At 49.3% G+C, this 19,183-nt stretch overlaps 1 protein-coding gene and 1 long non-coding RNA gene across 4 annotated transcripts; one reads left to right on the top strand and one right to left on the bottom strand.

Moving 5' to 3' along the window:
• Positions 1-217: 217 nt before the first annotated feature.
• LOC120757643 (uncharacterized) lies at positions 218-4,983 on the top strand. Of its 3 annotated transcripts, none has more exons than XR_005702605.2 (4): positions 218-502; positions 998-1,096; positions 2,051-2,264; positions 3,964-4,983. It is a non-coding gene; the product is annotated as an uncharacterized LOC120757643 (long non-coding RNA). The 3 variants fall into 3 exon arrangements; XR_009208209.1 differs by having other exon boundaries at positions 998-1,203; positions 2,051-2,182; XR_009208208.1 differs by having other exon boundaries at positions 998-1,203.
• On the bottom strand, positions 2,518-19,141 carry LOC131378621 (hydrocephalus-inducing protein-like). Its single transcript, XM_058422045.1, has 10 exons — positions 18,900-19,141; positions 17,714-17,830; positions 16,528-16,644; positions 14,387-14,506; positions 12,480-12,614; positions 10,960-11,159; positions 6,156-6,277; positions 4,654-4,858; positions 3,816-4,008; positions 2,518-2,697 (listed from the first exon to the last, which is right to left on the bottom strand). Exons 2-10 carry the CDS (start codon positions 17,783-17,785, stop codon positions 2,560-2,562), a joined length of 1,302 nt encoding a protein of 433 aa, XP_058278028.1. The 5' UTR covers positions 17,786-17,830; positions 18,900-19,141; the 3' UTR covers positions 2,518-2,559.
• Between the last annotated feature and the right edge of the window lie 42 nt (positions 19,142-19,183).

Here is a 19,183-nt window from a genome sequence, read left to right as displayed (position 1 = left end):
ATGATTTGTGGTTGAAGGGATGTAGGTGAAGGGAGCATCAATAGCTCCTTGGTTAATCAGTTTCACCTGCAGCAGCAAGAAGGCAAAATACAAACACATGTGGAATCTTCCCTTCTTGGGAGTTATTTTCTAATGATGCAATTAACACCCATGAAAAGTCAGAAGATGCTTTGTGCTGCTGGATGGCAGAAGTCAAAAAAATACAACAGGACAAGTTCTGCCTTTGGGTTTTCATGCAAAGCAGTGGTAGCTCCACATAGCCAGAGTCACCCTGGGGTTATCCCATGGACACAGAGCAGGCCACCTCTGGCCAGCATCACCAAGCCCTGAGAGCAACGTGGGGTGATTGCAGCTGCGTAGTGAATCGCCACAGAGCTGCTGCTGCCCCAGTTAGCACAGCTGCAACAGTACCATCTACTCATTCACCTTTTCCTGTATCATGAGAACAACACATTGAGAATGAGGCATCAGCATCGAAATGTACAGACAGCACCATCTTTTGGTAAGAACACTCAGCGTGTCTTTCCCTTCCACAGCCAAACTTGAAAGTGTCTGGCATAATGTAGCGCCTCTTTTTCTACCTCTTTCAGTTGCTCTCTATTTTCTTTTTTGCGAGCTTGACACTACTGGGGGGAGGTAAATAGGTAGAAAAATCCTTTGCTTTATTCCCAGGATCACTTTTCTCTTTCTAGAGGCAGAGATGCTCCAAGGTTGAAGCGTGGTGAGGGACTGGTCAGCAAGGGAAAGAGCTCCCAAGCCCTTTGCAAGGGCCAGCACTGAGTCAGGAGGCTGGAAGGCTTTCCTGTGGCTTCCAGGAATAAGCAGGACACTGAAAATTGTTTGCAGTGGCCTGAAGCTCAAATATAGCCAGTTTTTTCCAGCTGCTTCCGAACAGCCCAGTACAAGGTGCCTTGTGTCTGGTGCTGCCACAAAAGCCTCTGAACAGGCAGCTTTTTGACCCAGGGTTGGTTTCATATGCCAAGGGGTTGTTTTGCAGGAAGCCTCCCAGCTGATCTCTAAGGAAGGCTGCCCAAAAGAAGGGATTGGAGCTTCCTGGACAACTGACACACCTTTCTGACTCCCCCAGCTTTGACCAGTATGTGAAGTATTCCCTGCTCACAACTGCCTAGGTTGCCAGGAATTCCATGGGTCCACCAAGCTTGCAGCTGCCTCAGGAGCCATCAGGATCCATCCCAACCCCTGGTACTCACCTCACAGTTGTGGGGGGTGTTGGCAGAAAGGCTCCCAAGGTTCAGGGTATCACTGCAGAGCTCAACCAAGGGTCCTTGGCCTTTCCCTCTGAGGCTCAGGGGCAGCCTGCTCTCACGGCCTGGGGAGAGATGTCCATTTCAGTACAGTAATTCCCTCTGTTACACTGTATTTTCCAGGCTGCCTCAATGCTTGTCCCTGGCTCTGAGCTGCATGCAACCAGCTCCTGATGCTGCAGGACAAGATATGGACCCTTCTCTTCCCTCAGGATATATCCCCTGGGGTTGACTTGCAATTTCTAACCCATTCCTTGGGCTGGTTTCCAATTTTAGCCACTGGTTTGCTGAGTTTAAAACATCTCTGATATCCTGTAGTGACAGGCCACGGAGTAATAGGTGTAAATCTAAAGGAAATTTAGGTTAGATATTAGGAAGAAATTTTTAACTGTGAGGGTGGTGAGACTGGAGCAAGTTCCCCAGGGGAGTTGTGGGGGTTCCAGCCCTGAAAGTGTTCAAAGCCAGGCTGGGTGGGGCTTGGAGCTACCTGGTCTAGTGGGAGGTGTCCCTGCCCATGGCAGGGGCCTTGGGACTAGACGATCTTCCATTCCATCCTTAAGGTCCATTCCATCCTTAACATACTATGACCCTATGGTTTCCTTCCCATGCACTTAGAGGAATTTTGAAATCCATTCCATGAAGGCACAAAGCTCATTAAGAGTTTGGCAATTGCTTCCTGGCAAATTGGCAGGCAGCAATCGCCAAATCACCTGGCCCAGTAGCACACGACCTTGTTGCCAAAGTCCTCAGTTTCTGACACTCAGCGCTGTGTTCTGTTTCCACAGACTGAGAGCTGCAAGGTGACAATTCCCACACAGGGAGAGAAGCAGGTGCTGGCCAAGGGTGGTTCTTCTACAAACAGCCTGGGCTCAGCAGGGCTCAGCCACCTCTGGCCTGGTGGTGTCTGGCAGTGGGAGGTGAGCCGGGGTCAGGGAACACATTTCTAAGCCAGCTCCTACTGCCTGATGATGGATCCAGGTCAAATGGACCCAAATGGAGGTCAGTGGTCTAGAGGGGCTTAGTGCTTGTTCACTAAAGCTGTTCTGCTCTGTAGCTCCTTGGCCTTTGAGGAAATGCTGGCAAAGCCATGGCATGAAAACTTCTCCCTGCACTCCCTGCCTGGGTTGTCCTGGGATCAGCAATCCAGACACAGGTGTTCCGAGCCCTGGCCTTGCACGGGAGACTCCCTGGAAGCTGCAGGGACAGTGGGGGTGTGCCAGCGCTGCCCTGCTGACCAGGGACTCTTGCCAGCAGTTACATGGGAGCCCAGTGGGCTCAGGCTTGCACCATGGCTTCACTGTGGGTGAGAGAAGCAGGGGAAAGGAGCTGTACCTGAGATGTTGCAGTAAGCCACACATCGATACTCTCGTGCTTCTAGGGGTTTAAAGGTCACCTTGATTTCGGCCAAACAATGTGGCCCAATCTCTCCCTCCTAAAACAGAAATAGACAGTAAAACATTTATCTTCAAACTTCACACTTCCTTTTTTCAACCGGTCCTGCGAGCCTTTCTTTAGAGCATCAATGATGAGTGAACAACACAAGAAGCCCGAGGAAACACTCCAGACCCAGCTCAACACACTGCTGGAAGCTCTTAATGCTCAGCTGATCAGCTCCCACTTTCCACAATATTCCTGCTGCTCTGACACAAGCTCTTGGTCACATCACGCTGCTGTCAGCCACAGTGGTATGTAACTGCCACTGGGCACTGGTGACCCTTGGCCTCAGATGGGCCATAGGAGTAACCAAGAAGAGAACATGATCCCCTTCCTTGGAAATAAAAATATTAGTTTAACCTGTTTGGAAAGAAAGCAGAGGCTGGGATTATTCTAGGGTTTACTCCAAGATGAGAAGGGATTTTGCACTGCGCAGGCAGCAGGCATTCATCATCTCTCACAATGCCAACACTCAAAATCAGGGCTCTGGCTGATGGGAGGACGTGGGGGTTTGCTTACATAAGCAGAAAAGGAAAAGGTTTTTTGTCCCTGTGTGCAAGAGAACTCAAAAGGCCCATTTAAACTTCCCACCCTTGTGTCCAGGCTCACAGATGACACTGGAAGGGAGACTCACAAACAGTGCAAGTCGTGCTTACAGGAAGGGATTGGCATTTCTATGATTAACCTTGGGCTGAATTTGGCCTCCTTTTCCAGAGAACCATTGCACGCTTCAGGTCAATATGGAACTGGCAGTGCTCCCTCCAACACTCTCTGCTAAACCCCATGCAGCACAGCACATGACAGGGGAGCCCCTACCTACAATAAGGTCCCTGGGGACACTGCAGGGGCATGCACGGAGTGCCCCTGAGCTCGAGCCCTGGCAGCAGAGCTGGGCTTTGTCAGGCTCCCAGCCCTGCCTTGCTCCTGCAGGGCAGAAATGCCTTTAGCAGAGAGCTCTGCAGCCGCACCACCAGAAACTCCATGTCCTCCCTCTCAGCACATCGAGGCAGCTGAGGATCTGCCGAGTGACCGCATCCGGGGGGACGGGGTGAGGGTAGGGTGGGTGGGAGGAGGAAGAGGAAAAGGAGGAAAAATAGGTTCTCAGCTATCACTTACCATTGGCTCAATGAAAAAAATATCGTTGGAGAACAGCATGGGGTCTGCTTGCACCTTTGCCTTGTCCTGCTCGTACTTGTTGAACAGGAGGGAGGCGCGATTTTCACAAAACCCCTTCTCCTTCTCCATTTTCTTGTCCTTTTTGTAGGCTTCCCGCCAGACCTTGGCCGATGACTGCAGCAAAGAACACTGCCTGCAGCCACAGGGAGAGACAAAGCCAGCAGCTTGTTTAATAAGCCACATATTTGCAGACAGAAGTGGAAGTGCAGGAGAGCAAAGCACCTGGGGAGGAGCAGCAGCAGCTCCCCAGGGTTATAAATACAGATTGTATTGTTGGCTTTTCACAAATATTAAAATGAATGCTATATGGATAATGTTGAAATAACTTTGCTGTATGTTATAGTTTTTTAAATTATTTCTGCTATGACCAAAACTTGGAAATAGCAGTGTGATAAACATATATATTTCTTAGGCTATCGCATAATATTAAATGGACACAATGGGATGGTGAGGGGCTTTCCCCTTTGGAAAGAGGGGCTGGCAACTCAGGAAATGTTTAAGGATGTTGCCAGGTCATGTAGGAAGAAGATTAGAGAGGCAAAAGCCCAATAAGAACTTGAGGAAATCCTGTCATTGCAATCAACTCTTCCTTCCCAAAATGCCATCCTTGGCTGGAGTATAAATGGAACTGGAATGCCAAGTGCTGGGCTCCTGAGGCCCAGGGACACACACCCTAATGCCAGGGATGGTTTACTTGGCCTAAACCATTCAACGTGGGGCCATACATTAGTTTTAGTCTTGGGCCACGTATTTCATGAGATGCATTTTTCAAACCAACCTCCTCTTCTCTTCATTCTCGTGTTCCTCAGTAGGAAAAGCCTTCCACTGGAAGTGGGCTGTGATGTTACTGCTGTTTTTGATGAACATGGTTGCGTGGTTTGACATGTTGACAAAAGTCTTCTCAACCTTCACGAAATTTGTGCTCAACTCAATGTTTACATCTTCAGCTTTTCCCTGAAGGTTTGTGTGAATACTTTTTTCACCTGGAACAAAGCAGAGTCTTTGTTCAGCTCAGTTGCTGATGGAAGCACAAGGAACAGAGCAAACCACAGGTCACAGAACAAAGTGTCACAGCTTTAGCTGTATTAGCAGTTCCATGGATCAGTATCTTCATCACGCCCTGACAGCTCTGTGTGTACAGTGTGAGGATGTCCCAGGCACCGCTTTAAACCCCTTATTTCTGAGCATGTTTGTAGAGATTTGGCCCCAAGCTGACAGTATGTACAGTGAGATTTGTCAGATGTGCTCAGGTGACCCACTCAGATCACTGGCATTTCTGTATCAAAGTTCTTCAGGAGACGCTGAGGAGCCCTGGTCAGTCCTGCCTTGCCCAGGTCTCCCCTGGGCATCCCACGAGACTCCTGTCTCTCCTGATCCCTTGGATCCCTTGTTGCTGAAAGGCAAATGTGCCTGGGGGCATGTGCGCAGAAAAAGGAGGCCCAGAGGAACAAGTGAAGTGACAGCCCACAGCAGGAGGGGACACAGGCCAGGAAACACAACCAGCCTGGTTCTGCAATATGACAAACCACTGCAAAATGAACGCCATGAAAATCATCATCATCTCCCTGTCCAAACCCACAGCCCCATCAGTCTTGAAATGTTTTATATTGTTCTGATCTCAAAAACCAAGCTGGAGCATTTCAAATTAAATTAAAAAGGGACAAAGGAAAGATTAGTAAGTACAGAGCAGCTTCTATATGAAGACTGAATGGGATTCCTCAGTCTATGGGAAATCAAATGGGAGATAGATGTGAGAGGTTTGCAACAGCATGAACGGCCTGGGAAATGGGGACGAGGAAAAATTTGTCTTGATTTGTCACCAAACAGGAACTCGAGGGCCTGAAAATGTTATTAGACAGAAACCACACATATGTGTAGAGAGCAACATAGAAAAAGGGTCTGTGACAAGCCAAAAGGAAAGCAGAAATTACGGGACAGAGGTGTGCAAGAAATACACTGCATTACAGAGAGCCTGATGGAGACCTCACACCTCACATATGGCACTGCCCAGGAATAAAATAAAACTTCACCCAGGCATAGCCACACGGTGATGGAGAATCAGGGTTCCTCCTTCCTCCACTCAGCAACTCCCGGCAAAAATCTTAGCTCTGTTAGAGGGGATCCACTTTATCAACCCCCCAAACACCAACTAGTTCTCAGTTTTCTTTGGGGTAAAGCTGGAACAGGGGAGCTACATCTAGAGGGAATGGAGGGGGATGGGAGAGCAGGGAGTGATGGTGGAGAACTGTCCCTGTGCCCCGTGCAGAGCCCAGCACTCACCTGTGCAGCACACTACCAGGGATCCAGAATGGTCACCAGCCGTCAGCGGGTGAAATCCCACTGTCACCTGCATGGTGCCACCAACGCCCAGACTTCCTGTGGCTGGAACCACGGAGAAAGGACTGCAACACAAAGAGAGGGGTCAGGACTCAAGGGGACATCTGGCCATGACATTCCTTCTGCAGTGCACGTCACTTCGGCTCACTTGGGCCAGCAGGGAGCAAACCAAACACAGTCAACAGAAGACAGACAGAACAGACAGGATCAGAAACAGCTACTGACCCACTTCTGAGGAGATGCAGCCCTCAGAAGATCCTGTGGGTTAAAATGACCTCATCTCCCCCATACTCTGCATCCAGCTCTCTGCAATGAGACTCAAGGGTCTGACTGTCAGCAATCCCATCAGAGAATGGTTTGTGAAAAGCACGGAGAAGGATAAGAGCTATCTGCATGCACAACTTGACACTCACTGCCTCAGGAATTTCTCTTTTCCTGCTGCCTATAAACCTCATCTCAAGAGATGCAGATACTAAGGCACTACCTGTCCTGTGAGATTACAGCCTAGGAATCAGACAGGGAGAAGGAACTTTTCCTTGAAGACCAAGGAATAATTACTGTTGAATTTGCCGTGTGGGTCTTTGATTTATTTTACCTTGAAAACATCCTGATTTAGCCTAAAAAGGGCGCATTTTATCAGCATTTCAATGAAAGCTGCTCCAAGAAAAGGAGCAATCCAAACTGTGAAAGAGTGCAAATGCAGATTTAGAGCAATACAGGAACATGGAAACAAGACCCAAAAGGAGGATGCCATTTACAACCCGAAGGATCCAATCCCAGCTAAATGAAGCACCATGAGCAGGAGCACATCAAGGAGGCAGAACAGGAGGTTTCTGTGTATTTACCAGCAATGCAGTCTAGGACTCTGGTTTATCATCCAGGCTGGTAACTGTTTGCTTGGCTTAGCAGACAAACTCGGAGCAACGTGTTGGAAATAATTATGCAAATGCGTTGGTGCACTTTGGATTTTACAGGAGCAACTAGCATTGGTCACCACGTGAATACCTCTTGCCTGACAAACACTAGACTCTGTCCTTTGAAGCTCAGGGACAGCTCAGGTGAAATGTGCTTCTTCCCAGCAGCTGCTGGGCTTTGTGCTCTTCTACAACCCCACCGAGGAAACAAAAGTTCCTCAGTGCTTTGCTGGTGGTCAGTCTGTCCACAGAAAGGGTGTTCTGGGGAGTTTGGTGATGAATTCATCACACACAAAAATCAAGAGGACATCCGGCAAGCTGAACTTTATTCCTGTCAGTAGTGACAGCTGATGAATTTGCTTTGGGTTCTGCTCACTAAGGATCTGTTGCTGCAGTCATGGGCCTGACCTGTCCCATTACCACTAGTGAGAACATCACTAGTGGCTGATGGAGAAACCTTGGGCCAGCAACATTTATGTGCTGGATGTGAGACTTTGGAGAGAGGGGAGGAAGGACAAGGCCTCCCCAGCCCCAGAGCCTGGTTGCTGTACTGCTCCCACACTGCCGCAGGTCTCTGCTGGGGCCTGGGGGGGGGGATCAGTGCTTGGTGTGGGCAAGGCACAGGATTTTTTTCTTATTCTTTTGCCAGAAATTTCTCCAGAACAGAAAAGCTGCCAGTTAAGGGAGTCCCTGGCCACACTTCAGCGCTATCTTCCATTCCATTCCCTTCCCGATCCTGCCCCATGTTACATACTCCTGCCCTCAGATAGCAGGATGGGAATAACACTCCTGGGAGGTGACTTCAGGGGTTGCCTGAGAAAGAAGATACCTTCTTATTTTCAAATTATCAGGAGAAGAGGATCCAGCCAAGTTTCAGTTGTCAGGGCTGAAAAACTGAGTGCAAATCAGCCCCTGCATCCCCTACATCCCACCCCAGGCTGTACCCACCAGACTCCTCTGTTACTGCTCCAGCAGTCATCTCTCACGTAGACCTGGCTCCCCAGGACCCAAGAACACAAGCTCTACAGTTAAACTTAACTCCTCTGAATTTCAGCCAACATCACTAAGCTGTTCCCTGAGCCCACAGATAGAGGAGCTGTGGAGGAGACATCCCTGACACTGTAAATAACCAAATGAAAACCACTGCCAAGAGAGGGGGCCTTTTTGCCCTTTTCTCTGTTAACTGTGAGCTGTCCCTTAAGATGATTCTCATCCTGTTAGATCTACCCTTTCAATGAATCACTACTGCACCCAACAGGCAGAAAAGATAAGCTATGGAGGGCATTTTAATAGGTTGTTTTCTTCTGCTTTTTAACTAGGTCCATTTGTATGTTTGTTCTCTTGTATGGCATCTAAAGACAGCTCCAGATCTCCCAGTGGCACCTTGCAATCCCCAGACACTGGTCTTGCTTTGAGCAGTGTGTTTGCTCAGACGATTTCCAGAGGTGCCCTCCAGCAAAAGTTATTCTATACTTTTATCTTCTAAATCCCAGAATCACAGGATGAATTAGGTTGGAAGAGATCTTCAAGATCTTCGAGTCCAACCCACGCCCTAACACCTCAACTAAACCATGGCACTGAGTGCCACATCCAGTCTTTTTTCAAACACGTCCAGAGATGGTGACTCCACCACCTCCCTGGACAGACCATTCCAGGACTTTATCACTCTTTCTGTGAAAAACTTTTTCCCAATATCCAACCTATAATTCCCTTGGCGCAGCCTGAGACTGTGTCCTCTCGTTCTGTCAGCTGCTGCCTGGAGAAAGAGACCGACCCCACCTGAGCTCAGCCACCTTTCAGGGAGTTGTAGAGAGTGATAAGGTCACCCCTGAGTCTCCTTTTCTCCAGGCTAAACAACCCCAGCTCCCTCAGTCGTTCCTCATAGGGCTTGCATTCCAAGCCCCTCACCGGCCTTGTTGCCTCTTCTGACCGCGCTCAAGGGTCTCAATGTCCATCCTAAACTGAGGGGCCAGAACTGGACACAGCACTCAATGTCCTTCCTAAACTGAGGGGCCAGAACTGGACACAGCACTCAATGTCCTTCCTAAACTGAGGGGCCAGAACTGGACACAGCACTTGAGGTGCAGCCTCACCAGTGCTGAGTACAGGGGCAGAATGACCTCCCTGCTCCTGCTGGCCACACCATTCCTGATCCAGGCCAGGTGCCATTGGCCTTCTTGGTCACCAGGGCACACTGCTGGCTCATGTCCAGTCGGCCGTGGATCAGTACCCCCCAGGTCCCTTCCTGCCTGGGCACTGTCCAGCCACACTGTCTCCAGCCTACAGCATTGCAGGGGGTTGTTGTGGCCAAAATGCAGGATTCTGCACTTGGACTTACTAAACTTCATCCTACTGGACTCTGCCCATCCATCCAACTGTTCCAGGTCTCTCTGCAGAGCCATTCTCCCTTCCAATAGACCCACACACACCCCCAGCTTAGTGTTGTCTGCAAATTTACTAATGAAAGACTCAATCCCCTCATCCCTGCCATCAATAAAAATACTGAACAGAACAAGCCCCAGCACAGACCCCTGAGGGACACCACTGGTGTCTGGCTGTCAGCTGCATGCAGCACCGTTCCCCACCGCTCTCTGGGCCCGGCCATCCAGCCAGTTCCTAACCCAGCACAGAGTGCTCCTGCCCAAGCCACGGGCTGCCAGCTTTTCCAGGAGTGTGCTGTGGGAGACAGTGTCAAAGGCCTTGCTGAAGTCCAAACAGACAACATCCACAGCCCTTCCTGCAGCCACCAGGTGGGTCACCTGGTCATAACAGGAGATCAGGTTGGTGAAACATGACCTGCCCCTCCTAAACCCATTCTGGCTGGGTCTGATACCCTGGCCATCCTGTAGGTGCTGCATGATGAGACTCAGTATCAACTGCTCCATTTCCGTACTGGGTACTAAGGTCAGGCTAACTGGCCTATAATTACTAGGATCCTCCTTCTCACCCTTTTTGTGAATGGGTGTCACACTGGCCAGCTTCCAGTCACCTGGAACCTCACCAGTTAGCCCAGACTGTTGGTAAATGATGGAGAGTGGTTTTGCAAGCCCATCTGCCAGCTCCCATAACTGGTCTCCATCATTTACCAACAATCAGGCCAATTGCTTTTCACTAAATGTCTCAGATTTCCTATATACCTGTGCATATACCTATGGGCATGTGGTATATTGACAGGCATTAGAGGAGCTTGACCTTTATGAAAGTTCCCAATGAAGAACTCATGATCTTTTGACAAACATTTAATGCAAACCAAAATGAAAAAACAGCAGAAACATGGGAACTTCATAGCAGCTAAAAAGAAATCTCAATGAAAGGGGACACAACCTTACTCATGGAGTTAAATCATCCATTTGAACTTTTAAACTGGCTTTCAAAGGTTCATCATGGAACAGAAGAGGTGACTGATGCCCTCAGCTGACAAGGGAAATCAGATCAGCTTTAACAAACAGGAACGGCACTGGCTGCCCACAACACAGCTCATGTTGGGCATCTGATGCGGGGATCACTGGAAAGCCACGTGCCTGTGGCCTCCCAGAGAATGGGTCTATTTGGCTGACAGTGGTGAGGAACCATTTCAGAAGCTGCTTGTGCTCAGGAGGGTGCAAGCCAGCTACTAACATGTTCCAGCACCCTCCAGGAAATCTGGGACAGGGAAAGCTCAAAGGCTGCATCTTGCTAAGAACACTGAAAGCAGGAGCAGAGGCATCCATCCTGCCCATTTCCAGCCAGGGCTGCAGGGCAGCAGCTCTGATACTCTGGATCCTTTTGTTGCTCTTTCCCAACTCTGTCATCACCCAAAGGTGTTTTGCACAAGCACAGATGAGCTGCCTCACCTCTGGGTGCTCAGCTGGTAACGAGCTGCCCGGTTACCGACGTTGCGAACCAGCAGAGTCTTCTGGGTGCTGCACTTGACCGGACACTCCGAGAAGTCCAGCTGGTCAGGGAAGTCCAGGATGGCTCGGGCAGCAATGGCCCGAATTGGCACAACTATCCTTTCCCTTTGACTCATGCAGACGAGCTCATGGGAATAATCCTGCAGGAAAAGAAACTAGCTCAGCACAGGGCATTCAGTGCCATCCCCATGGCAGAAGAAAAACCATTTCCTATAACCCTTCAAGGCCATCAATTTACTTATTCCATCCAAAAGGAACACTAAGTTCTACTAATATTTCACATTTTGAGGACACCAGTGCACTTTGCAAAACCCATCTCAGTGGCATTAAGCTCTTGTGTCACTTGGGTCATACAGAGAACTGGCCTAGGCCACCACAATTTTTACTCTCAATTTTAATGATGTTAAATAATTCCTAAGTCCCTTCTAACAAACATGGAGCTAGGAAACACAGGACATTCCTCTTTAGGTTTCCTGCTGTATGAGAACAAGACAAAGTGTTAAACTGACTCTAAGCAGAACTGCACCCAAAGAGATCCTGCACCTCTGGCCTGGTGTAGAAACATCTGTTGGCTCAGAACTCCCCTCTAACTTTGCCTCTTCAACCATGTCAGGAGAAGAACAGTGCTAAGAGGGATCAGGATGCTGTTGGAAAGAGCCTCTCTTTGTTTCCCTGCAAGGCTTTCTCCCTTTCCATGCCACGTCCTAAACCCCTCTGTATGAACAAGCCTCCAGATCACAGCACCGAGATCAGACTTGGCAGGGCCTCAGCACCCGTGTTCAAACCTCCAGGCAAAAAAGCACGTTTGGCATGGTATGGGTGCCAGTTGACAGAGCAACCACAGTGACAGGCATGAAGACAGAACCACAGCAGTGTCATTGCCACAGGCTCTGGGGTCACAGGTCTGCCTGCAGGTTTTACCTGCCCTACACGAGCTCTTCCAGGCAGGTGTCCAAGACCCCTGCAGCTCACCAAGCTCCTCCTGACTAAGGGCACCTAGAGCTCACCTAGAGTGTGCCCGTGCCAGGCTGGGCTCTGCCCTGGCCTTGCAGCTGTTTCAAGGTCAGCTGTGCTCTGGGACAAGCACAGCTGCAAGGCTGGAGAACAGAGGGTGTGAAAAAGCACAGTCTTTGCTCCAGCCCAGGGTGAGGCAGGGAAGCCGTTGCCAGTCAGGAATGAGGAAAGCTCTCTGACCTCTTTGTTCCTCTAGCACTTTCCATACTAATTAAACCCCTTCCACTGTACCTAGAGATGGCTGATCATCTATCCACACCCCTCTGTCATTTCCATACTGTTCCCTGTGCATCTTCCCTTGGGAATGCCCAGAAATGTGCATTCTGGGCACATGTGCCTGCCCACGGCCTGGAGCCAAGCTCACAGCATGGAATGGGCTGTACCCAGACTGCAGGGAGAACAATGGCTTTGGAGATAATTCTGTGTTTTGGCTCCTCCAGTCTCACCTTGTTCTTGTCGGGAGTGAAGCGGACACGCACATGGGTGGACATGCCTGCTGGCACGATATGGCACACACCATTGGGGCAGTCCAGCTGGAAATAAGGTGAGCTCTTCATGGAGATATTCACCACCCGACAACCCTGCAGGAAAGACATGGAAAGATGATTTTGCCACTTGGGGAAACAGGATGAGAGGAAACCTCTCCGTGCCCTGGTGACATCCTTTCCCGACCCCTTTTCCAAAGCCCTTTCAGCTGCGGAGGTACAGGCACATAATTCACAAGGGTGAACTAGAATCCCTTCCGTCTGGGTCCAGCATTTTGGCCAGGGGCAGTAGGGCAGTGCCTGGGGGGAAGGAAGGGCCGAGCAGATCAGCACCAGCAGGATGGAGACAGAGCACCTGAACCAAGTCATCCGCATATTCAAGAAAGCCAAAACGCCTGCTGGCTTCTGCCTGCACACAGCCATGCAGTCGTGTTCCAGAGAGCAAATGTGCTACCAGAAAGCAAAACAGCACATTATCCTGGGGGAAGGAAGAAATCCCCTTCTAGCAGATCTGCTTTGGGTAGGGCAGTTCTGGGGATACAGTCATGCAGGCAGATCAGAAAGAGAGTAGACCAAACACTGTGGCCTTACTGGGAACAAAAGCAAACCTGAAAAGCAACAGAAGGAACACAGCAATCCCTAAAAAAAAGGAGATGGCAAAGAGAATTTAAAGGGGCAGTAAAGCAGTAAGGACAAACCATAAAATGAGAGCAATCAGCTTGCCAAAAGCGATGGAAGCACAGATAGGCTGTGCCTATTGACTACGGGCTTCAAAGGCATTTTCTGCCTGGAGAAACATGACCAGCACTGACTCACAGTGTGGTTCCAGTAGGAAAAGCCAGTCTTGGCTCTCGAGGCGTTCTTGCTGCCCGTGCAGGCAAGCTGGGCTGCTGGGCATTCCTGCCTGCAGCCAGCAGGCCAGGTTCTGCCCTCTGGGATACACAGACACAGCAAACATGCACTTTCACACATTTCAGATATCAACCCCTGAGCACCAAAATGCTCCCAAATAGTCTAAACCACATGATTTGGACTCCTTCCTGTCTCTTCCCACCAGCCCACTCTTGGCACAAGCCTCATTTGAGAAAACATTTCCATGACTGAAATTCAAATAGTCTCAGTTTTCTTCTTCACAGTGGAACACAACTGCTGCCATTGTTCAACTTTTTCCCTCTCAACTCTCTTGGGAAACTGCAAAACAATCACAGTTTCTTCAAATGAAGGTGAAAACCTCCAGGAGCACATGGCTTTGGATGTGCTGTGGTTCTGCAAAGGGAAAGCAGAGCACCATGTTGCTTTTGGAAAACCTGAGCAGAGCTGGATGAAGTTTAGCAGGAGCCTGAAGGGGCACCTAAAGGCCTCCTGCTGCTTCTGCTACATCTGTCTGACTCCAGGGCCGTTTTCAAACATTGCGTGTAGTGCCAATGCCATTATTGATAGCGATTCCAGCAAGAAGTGGAGAAGACTCAGCCCTTGAGCTTTGACTGTGAGCTGCACAAAGGGAGCCAAACAGGCTGAGAGGCAGAGATTCCTATCAGGAACCAAAATTAACCAAGGAGACACGGGCTGTGGTACAGACTCACGGCAAAGCATGAGAGCTGGTAAGAACTGTACAACCCTCAACATTCCTGTCAATCCAGAGCTTTCAAGAGAAGGAAACTCCTTTGGGATAGATACCATCACCCCATGGGCAAAATCAGGGGAGAATTCCCAGCACAGGAAGATCTCCACCATCTTGCAGAACAAAGCTGCTGAGACATTTTCTTCTGAATGTGCTGCAGCAGATAACTTGCTTTGCTGTACACTGTGGAAATTACACCACTCTCTTCTTCCAGCAGTGTGTTAGAGCTCCACGTCCCAGCACTTACCTTGTCCTTGTTAATGATAGACACTACCATCTCAGAGACCTCATGAGCGGCGACGTTCTGAAACACCATCTCTGGTGGGGAAGCCTGAACCAAGCTCTGTTTCGGGGCAACTGATGACAGCTGGAGAGGCAAGAGAGAGCAGGGAGAGGTTCAGCTGCTGGGAGGAAGGTTCATGAAGGAGAATCTTACACTCAGATCCCCACTGAAGTACAGACTCATGGTGAGCACGTCTGCCCAGGCCACACTGGGGAAACAGTAGCTCACCTACCTCTGCTCTGAGCTGATCAAGAACTGCTGGGCCACACGGAGCAGGCTTAAGCCAAGATGCTCTTTTGGGATGTATTTCTCCATGTTTCCTCCTCCACAATGCCAGGCAGCACTTACCTTAAGTACTCCCCTGTGCCCATGTGGTAACAGAGCTCTGAGCACACAGAGAGTAAGTAAAACCCACAAATTTACATCAGACTCCATGGGAAACAATTTGGGATGACCCTTACTCTGAGACAGGGAAACCAAGGCCCACACAACTGCGAATATCCTTTTTGATCTAGAACGTAGACATCAGTAAGAAGAGAACAGTACCAGAGGAGGTGTGAGAGATGAGGAGATCTTTTGCTGAAGCCAAGAGGTTATTAAGCCAAAGAATTAAAGTTGTTGGTTCTGTGTGTTGTTTGTGGTTTGGATTTGTTCAGGTTGGTTTGTTGGATGTTGCTGTGAGGTGGGAGAGGGAAGGGGTTGAAGACCTGACCAAAAGGAAGTAGGACGAGAGGGGAGGGGACAGAAAAGTTGGCGGTCAGAGAGAATGGAAGTTCCCGAGTACCCAGGCAATGGGAAAGGGGACGAGGACCACCCTGGATGGGTATAAAGGGTATAGAAAGATTGCCATTTTCTTGGAGGGTGTCTTTGTTCATCTCCAGGGGGAGGGAGACACGCCTGGCTCAGCTGAATTGTTAACTAATAAACAGTTTCCTTTCGCTTTGATGATTTTGTCCCCTTTCATTGTATTTAAAAGTTAGTGCATTTCTAACAGAGGTAAAGGCAAAATAAAGTAACACAGAAATTAGGAAAAAGACAAATGAGGTGAATGCTGAATAAGGATAACATTCAGTTATTTTCTCAGCAACTTGGGTAAGAGTAGGGTTGGTATCTCCTTTTTCTATGAACTTTAAATGGGGGCTTTCTTGTAATCTATTATTGCTGTCTTATTTAATACCATTGAAGAGGCATGTCTGGTATGACACAACAACAGCAAATGCTTCTGGAGCAGAGACATTGCTTTGAGAAAATTCTCCCCTGCTTTGTCTGCCTTCTCCAGCCACACTGCTGTCACTCCAGAGACACAAGCAGGTCTCCTCTGTGACCTCACAGGAGACACAGTCTGCTGAAGGGAGTGGCTGTATGCACTGTCCCTTAGTCGTGCCCTTCTCTGAGGTGTTCCCAAACCCCCTCTCCAGGGCAATCCTTAACCAGTTTGTTACATGTCTCTTGCTGCCAATTTCCTGCTCAACAGCCCACCTCAGTCACCTACCCGTTTGGATTGTGCTTTATACTGAGTCAGTCCTGCAAGAAAAGCAGCTTTAAACACACCTCTAAGTAGGCACTGATCCAGATAAAGCACATCCATTCCCCTCTGCCCAGGGTGAGGCCCCCGTACACCTGGCAGCTTGCAAAATCTAACACCACGTCAGGGTCCCAACACATTGTTCCAACCCAAAGCATGAATGCAAAGAGTTTTGTTAAATCAGAAGTAATTCCTGCAGATCCCCGGCCTTCAAAGGCCAATGCTGCCACTGTGGAGGGAATCCTATGACCCCAAGCATTTGATGGTGACCACACCAAAGCAAGAGGTGGCTGTTTCAGCAGGAGAATGGCAAATGGCAATCTTGTGCCTTTGTGTCCCCAGCCTTCCCCCCGCTGTCTTAGCAATGGCAGCTACACTCCAGCAAACCCCAGCAGCTTCAGCAGAGGTTATTTGTGTTGGCTTAGTGCAGATCGGGACTCCAAGTCCACCACTAGCAGCAGTTTGCAATGACAACAGGAGCTGGACACAGAGGTGTTTTGCTGGAGGCAAGCCTGCCACAAGCACACACCCTCTTCAAACTTCACATCAAACAGAAAGGAAAAGAGCAGGAAAAGGATACCTTTTGACCAGGTTCACACATGTCTAGAGATGGGCCAATTCTGGGCAGAATATTCCCCCCAGTGCTGGCCTTCTTCGTGTTGAGAAGCTTCTCCCTCATGAACTTAGAGGGAAGCAGCTGAAAGGCAAAAACAAAACAAAACAAAACAGCAAGGGTCTCAGAGATGCCGTTGTTCACATAGGCTTTTCTTGTTCACTTGCTACTGATGAATAATTTCTGATCACAGCCAGTAGGACAGTTCTGGAAGCCCTGGAAGTTACTTGCTGGAATATGTAGCATCAGTAAATTAATAATGTAGCATGCAATACACTGTGTCCCAGTAGCTTCTCCATGTTTTGATGGGACATGTCTGGGGATTTCTGCTCTTTGGGCATTTCTTTCCTCTTTAGTTTCATTGGATTGAGGCAGTGACCTTTTCAGAGAGCTGGGAGGGGCTCTCCTAACTCCCCCAACTCCAACCCTGCACAGCACTCAAAACTCACAGCGAGGAGATAGCGCTGCTGGGTGAGTCCAAGAGATGCAAGAAAGCAAAGTTGTACCAAGAGTGAGGTGCACAGGAATGTGTCCAAGTTTTAGTTCTCTCTGCTAATCAGCATTTGTTTTCTCCTGTCTGGGCTCACAGGCCCCTCCACAGAAGGAAACAGAAGGATCTCCCTGAGAGAGCCTCAGCGATGAGGCATCTTCAGTCAAATGAGCTCCCAACAGCCAGGGGACCTTTGTGGCCCTGACTCCACGGCTGTCTGCAGGGCTGGATCTGTGTCCCACACAGGAGATGGGAGAGAACAGCTGGTTTGGAACCTCTTCTGGCTGGGACCAGCCGTGTCTCTCAAGGCTTAGGGAAGAGTTTGAGCTTCCCCCCCACATGCCCAAGGGCAGGTTGGTCAGAGCAGCACGGGTGAGTGTCCAGCCTGACAGAAGGAATTACTGTGACAAAGGGGAGGGAAAGAGGCACGTGCTCAGGGCTTCAGCTGTACATTGGTTTAACTTGGCTCTGTTGGCACAGCCAGGCAAGACGCTACCCTGTAGCAACACACGGTGTTCCCTAGCGCACCAGGACAGCCCCCACCAAGAGGAGCACGGCACAGAGAGGTGGGGAGGGGGTCTGCAGCTGGGCAGTGCTGGGGGCAGGGAGAGGAGGGACACGAGGGCAGTTTCCAGCCTTAACACAGCCCCAGTGGGTACTCACGGAAATAGATTTCAGTCTTTCCCTGAGCAAAAGACGAGGTGTTGGAGTCGTTTTTGGGAGTCCAGAAGCCATTTTGAAGGGAAGAGGTCGCAGATGAGCGACAATGCCTCAACAAAACTGGAAGGAGAAACAATGGAACTCTGAGAATCCAGAACCCAATTCATGGCAGACTCAAGGGACATACTGGTGCTAAAAAATTTACATTAGTTCAAAGTAGCTAAGTGCTTGTTTGGCATAAGTAGCTAGTATTGTTAGGCCTCTAGCTGGATTTTATTTGAACTATATGGCTATGTTGTGCAATTCAAAGATGGATCATACTGAAACCTGGAGCTAAATATCTGAACATTACTAATAGCTAGAACAGACAAAGCTGTAGCTTAAATATTACTTAAAAATAGCTAGAGTGGACCTCCTTTTCTTTAGGCTAAACAAATCCTGCTCTCTCAACTGGTCCTCACAGGACTTGTGAGAGACTGGAATATTATGGCAAAGGGCTGAAATATTGTTATAAAGGACTTTTTGCCCATTGTGGCAAAACTGTATAAAGAAGCTGCGACTACTGAAGCCCACCCTTCCCTGAAAATGCCTTCTGACTGGAACTTTGGACTCTGAGTTAAATTATAACACTATTGTGCTATTATCTCAGGTCTGGGGAGAAGTAAACAAGGCTGAGGGAGGAAAACATATCCACACCAAAGCCAAATCCAGCAGCTGTCCTGAAAATCAGCTCTGTCTGGGTTCAGGGTGGGGAAGTCATAGCCACAGACTCGTCTGCGGAGGACAGGTTTGCACACAAACCTCCCATCAACACAGTGGGAAGGAGGAAATTCTGGGTGTGTGGCATAACCTCTGGTAAGAGGCAGTGGACACCCATCCTCCCTCACACAAACGGGCTCAGCCCTAAAACCCCCCATCCCCACAAGGCCACATCCAGGGGACATTCCCATGAGGGGCAGCTGAGGGGGTGTCATCACCCATCAAAGACCTCCAAAGGGCCCCCAGAGCCCTTCCTGAGGCCTTGCACCAGACGACGGCATGGGATGCTAAGTAACACAAGAGATCCGAAAATCCAGAACCCAATGCATGGCAGACTCAAAGGATATACTGGTGCTAAAGGTTTTATAGGATGTGAAAGCAGCAAGAGACAATCTTGCCCTGCCCCAGGGAGACAGCTGGGCAGTCCCACCTTGCCCAAATCTGTATGAATCCACTGGAGTCTTGTCACCGTGAAACACAAAGAAATCACACGAAGACAAGAGATTTCTGCAGAGGTTCTTCTGATCCAGCTTCCAGCTGAAAGGGTGGAGAGAAGACACCCCTTTGTTTATTCTTTTACTTTTATACATTTGTGGGTCTAGCATAGATTGGCTTTTTGGGGTTTCCACCCCTCAGCCTCAGTGGCCAGACGAATTGTCAGTTACAATTGTTTTCAGGTTAGAAATATGCAAACAAAGGACAAAGAATGAAAAA

This window comes from Hirundo rustica, chromosome 11, assembly GCF_015227805.2.
Source record: "Hirundo rustica isolate bHirRus1 chromosome 11, bHirRus1.pri.v3, whole genome shotgun sequence".
NCBI classification, from domain to species: Eukaryota; Metazoa; Chordata; class Aves; order Passeriformes; family Hirundinidae; genus Hirundo; species Hirundo rustica.
This window is presented reverse-complemented; position numbering and strand designations above follow the sequence as displayed.

Excerpts from the sequence above, each read along its gene's own strand:
- LOC131378621 (XM_058422045.1), bottom strand. The coding sequence starts at position 17,785 with ATGGCTTCTGGACTCCCAAAAACGACTCCAACACCTCGTCTTTTGCTC. Across the intron at positions 12,615-14,386 it reads CTATCATTAACAAGGACAAG|GGTTGTCGGGTGGTGAATAT; the intron begins GTAAGTGCTGGG and ends TCTTTCCTGCAG. Across the intron at positions 6,278-10,959 it reads TACCAGCTGAGCACCCAGAG|TCCTTTCTCCGTGGTTCCAG; the intron begins GTGAGGCAGCTC and ends TTTGTGTTGCAG.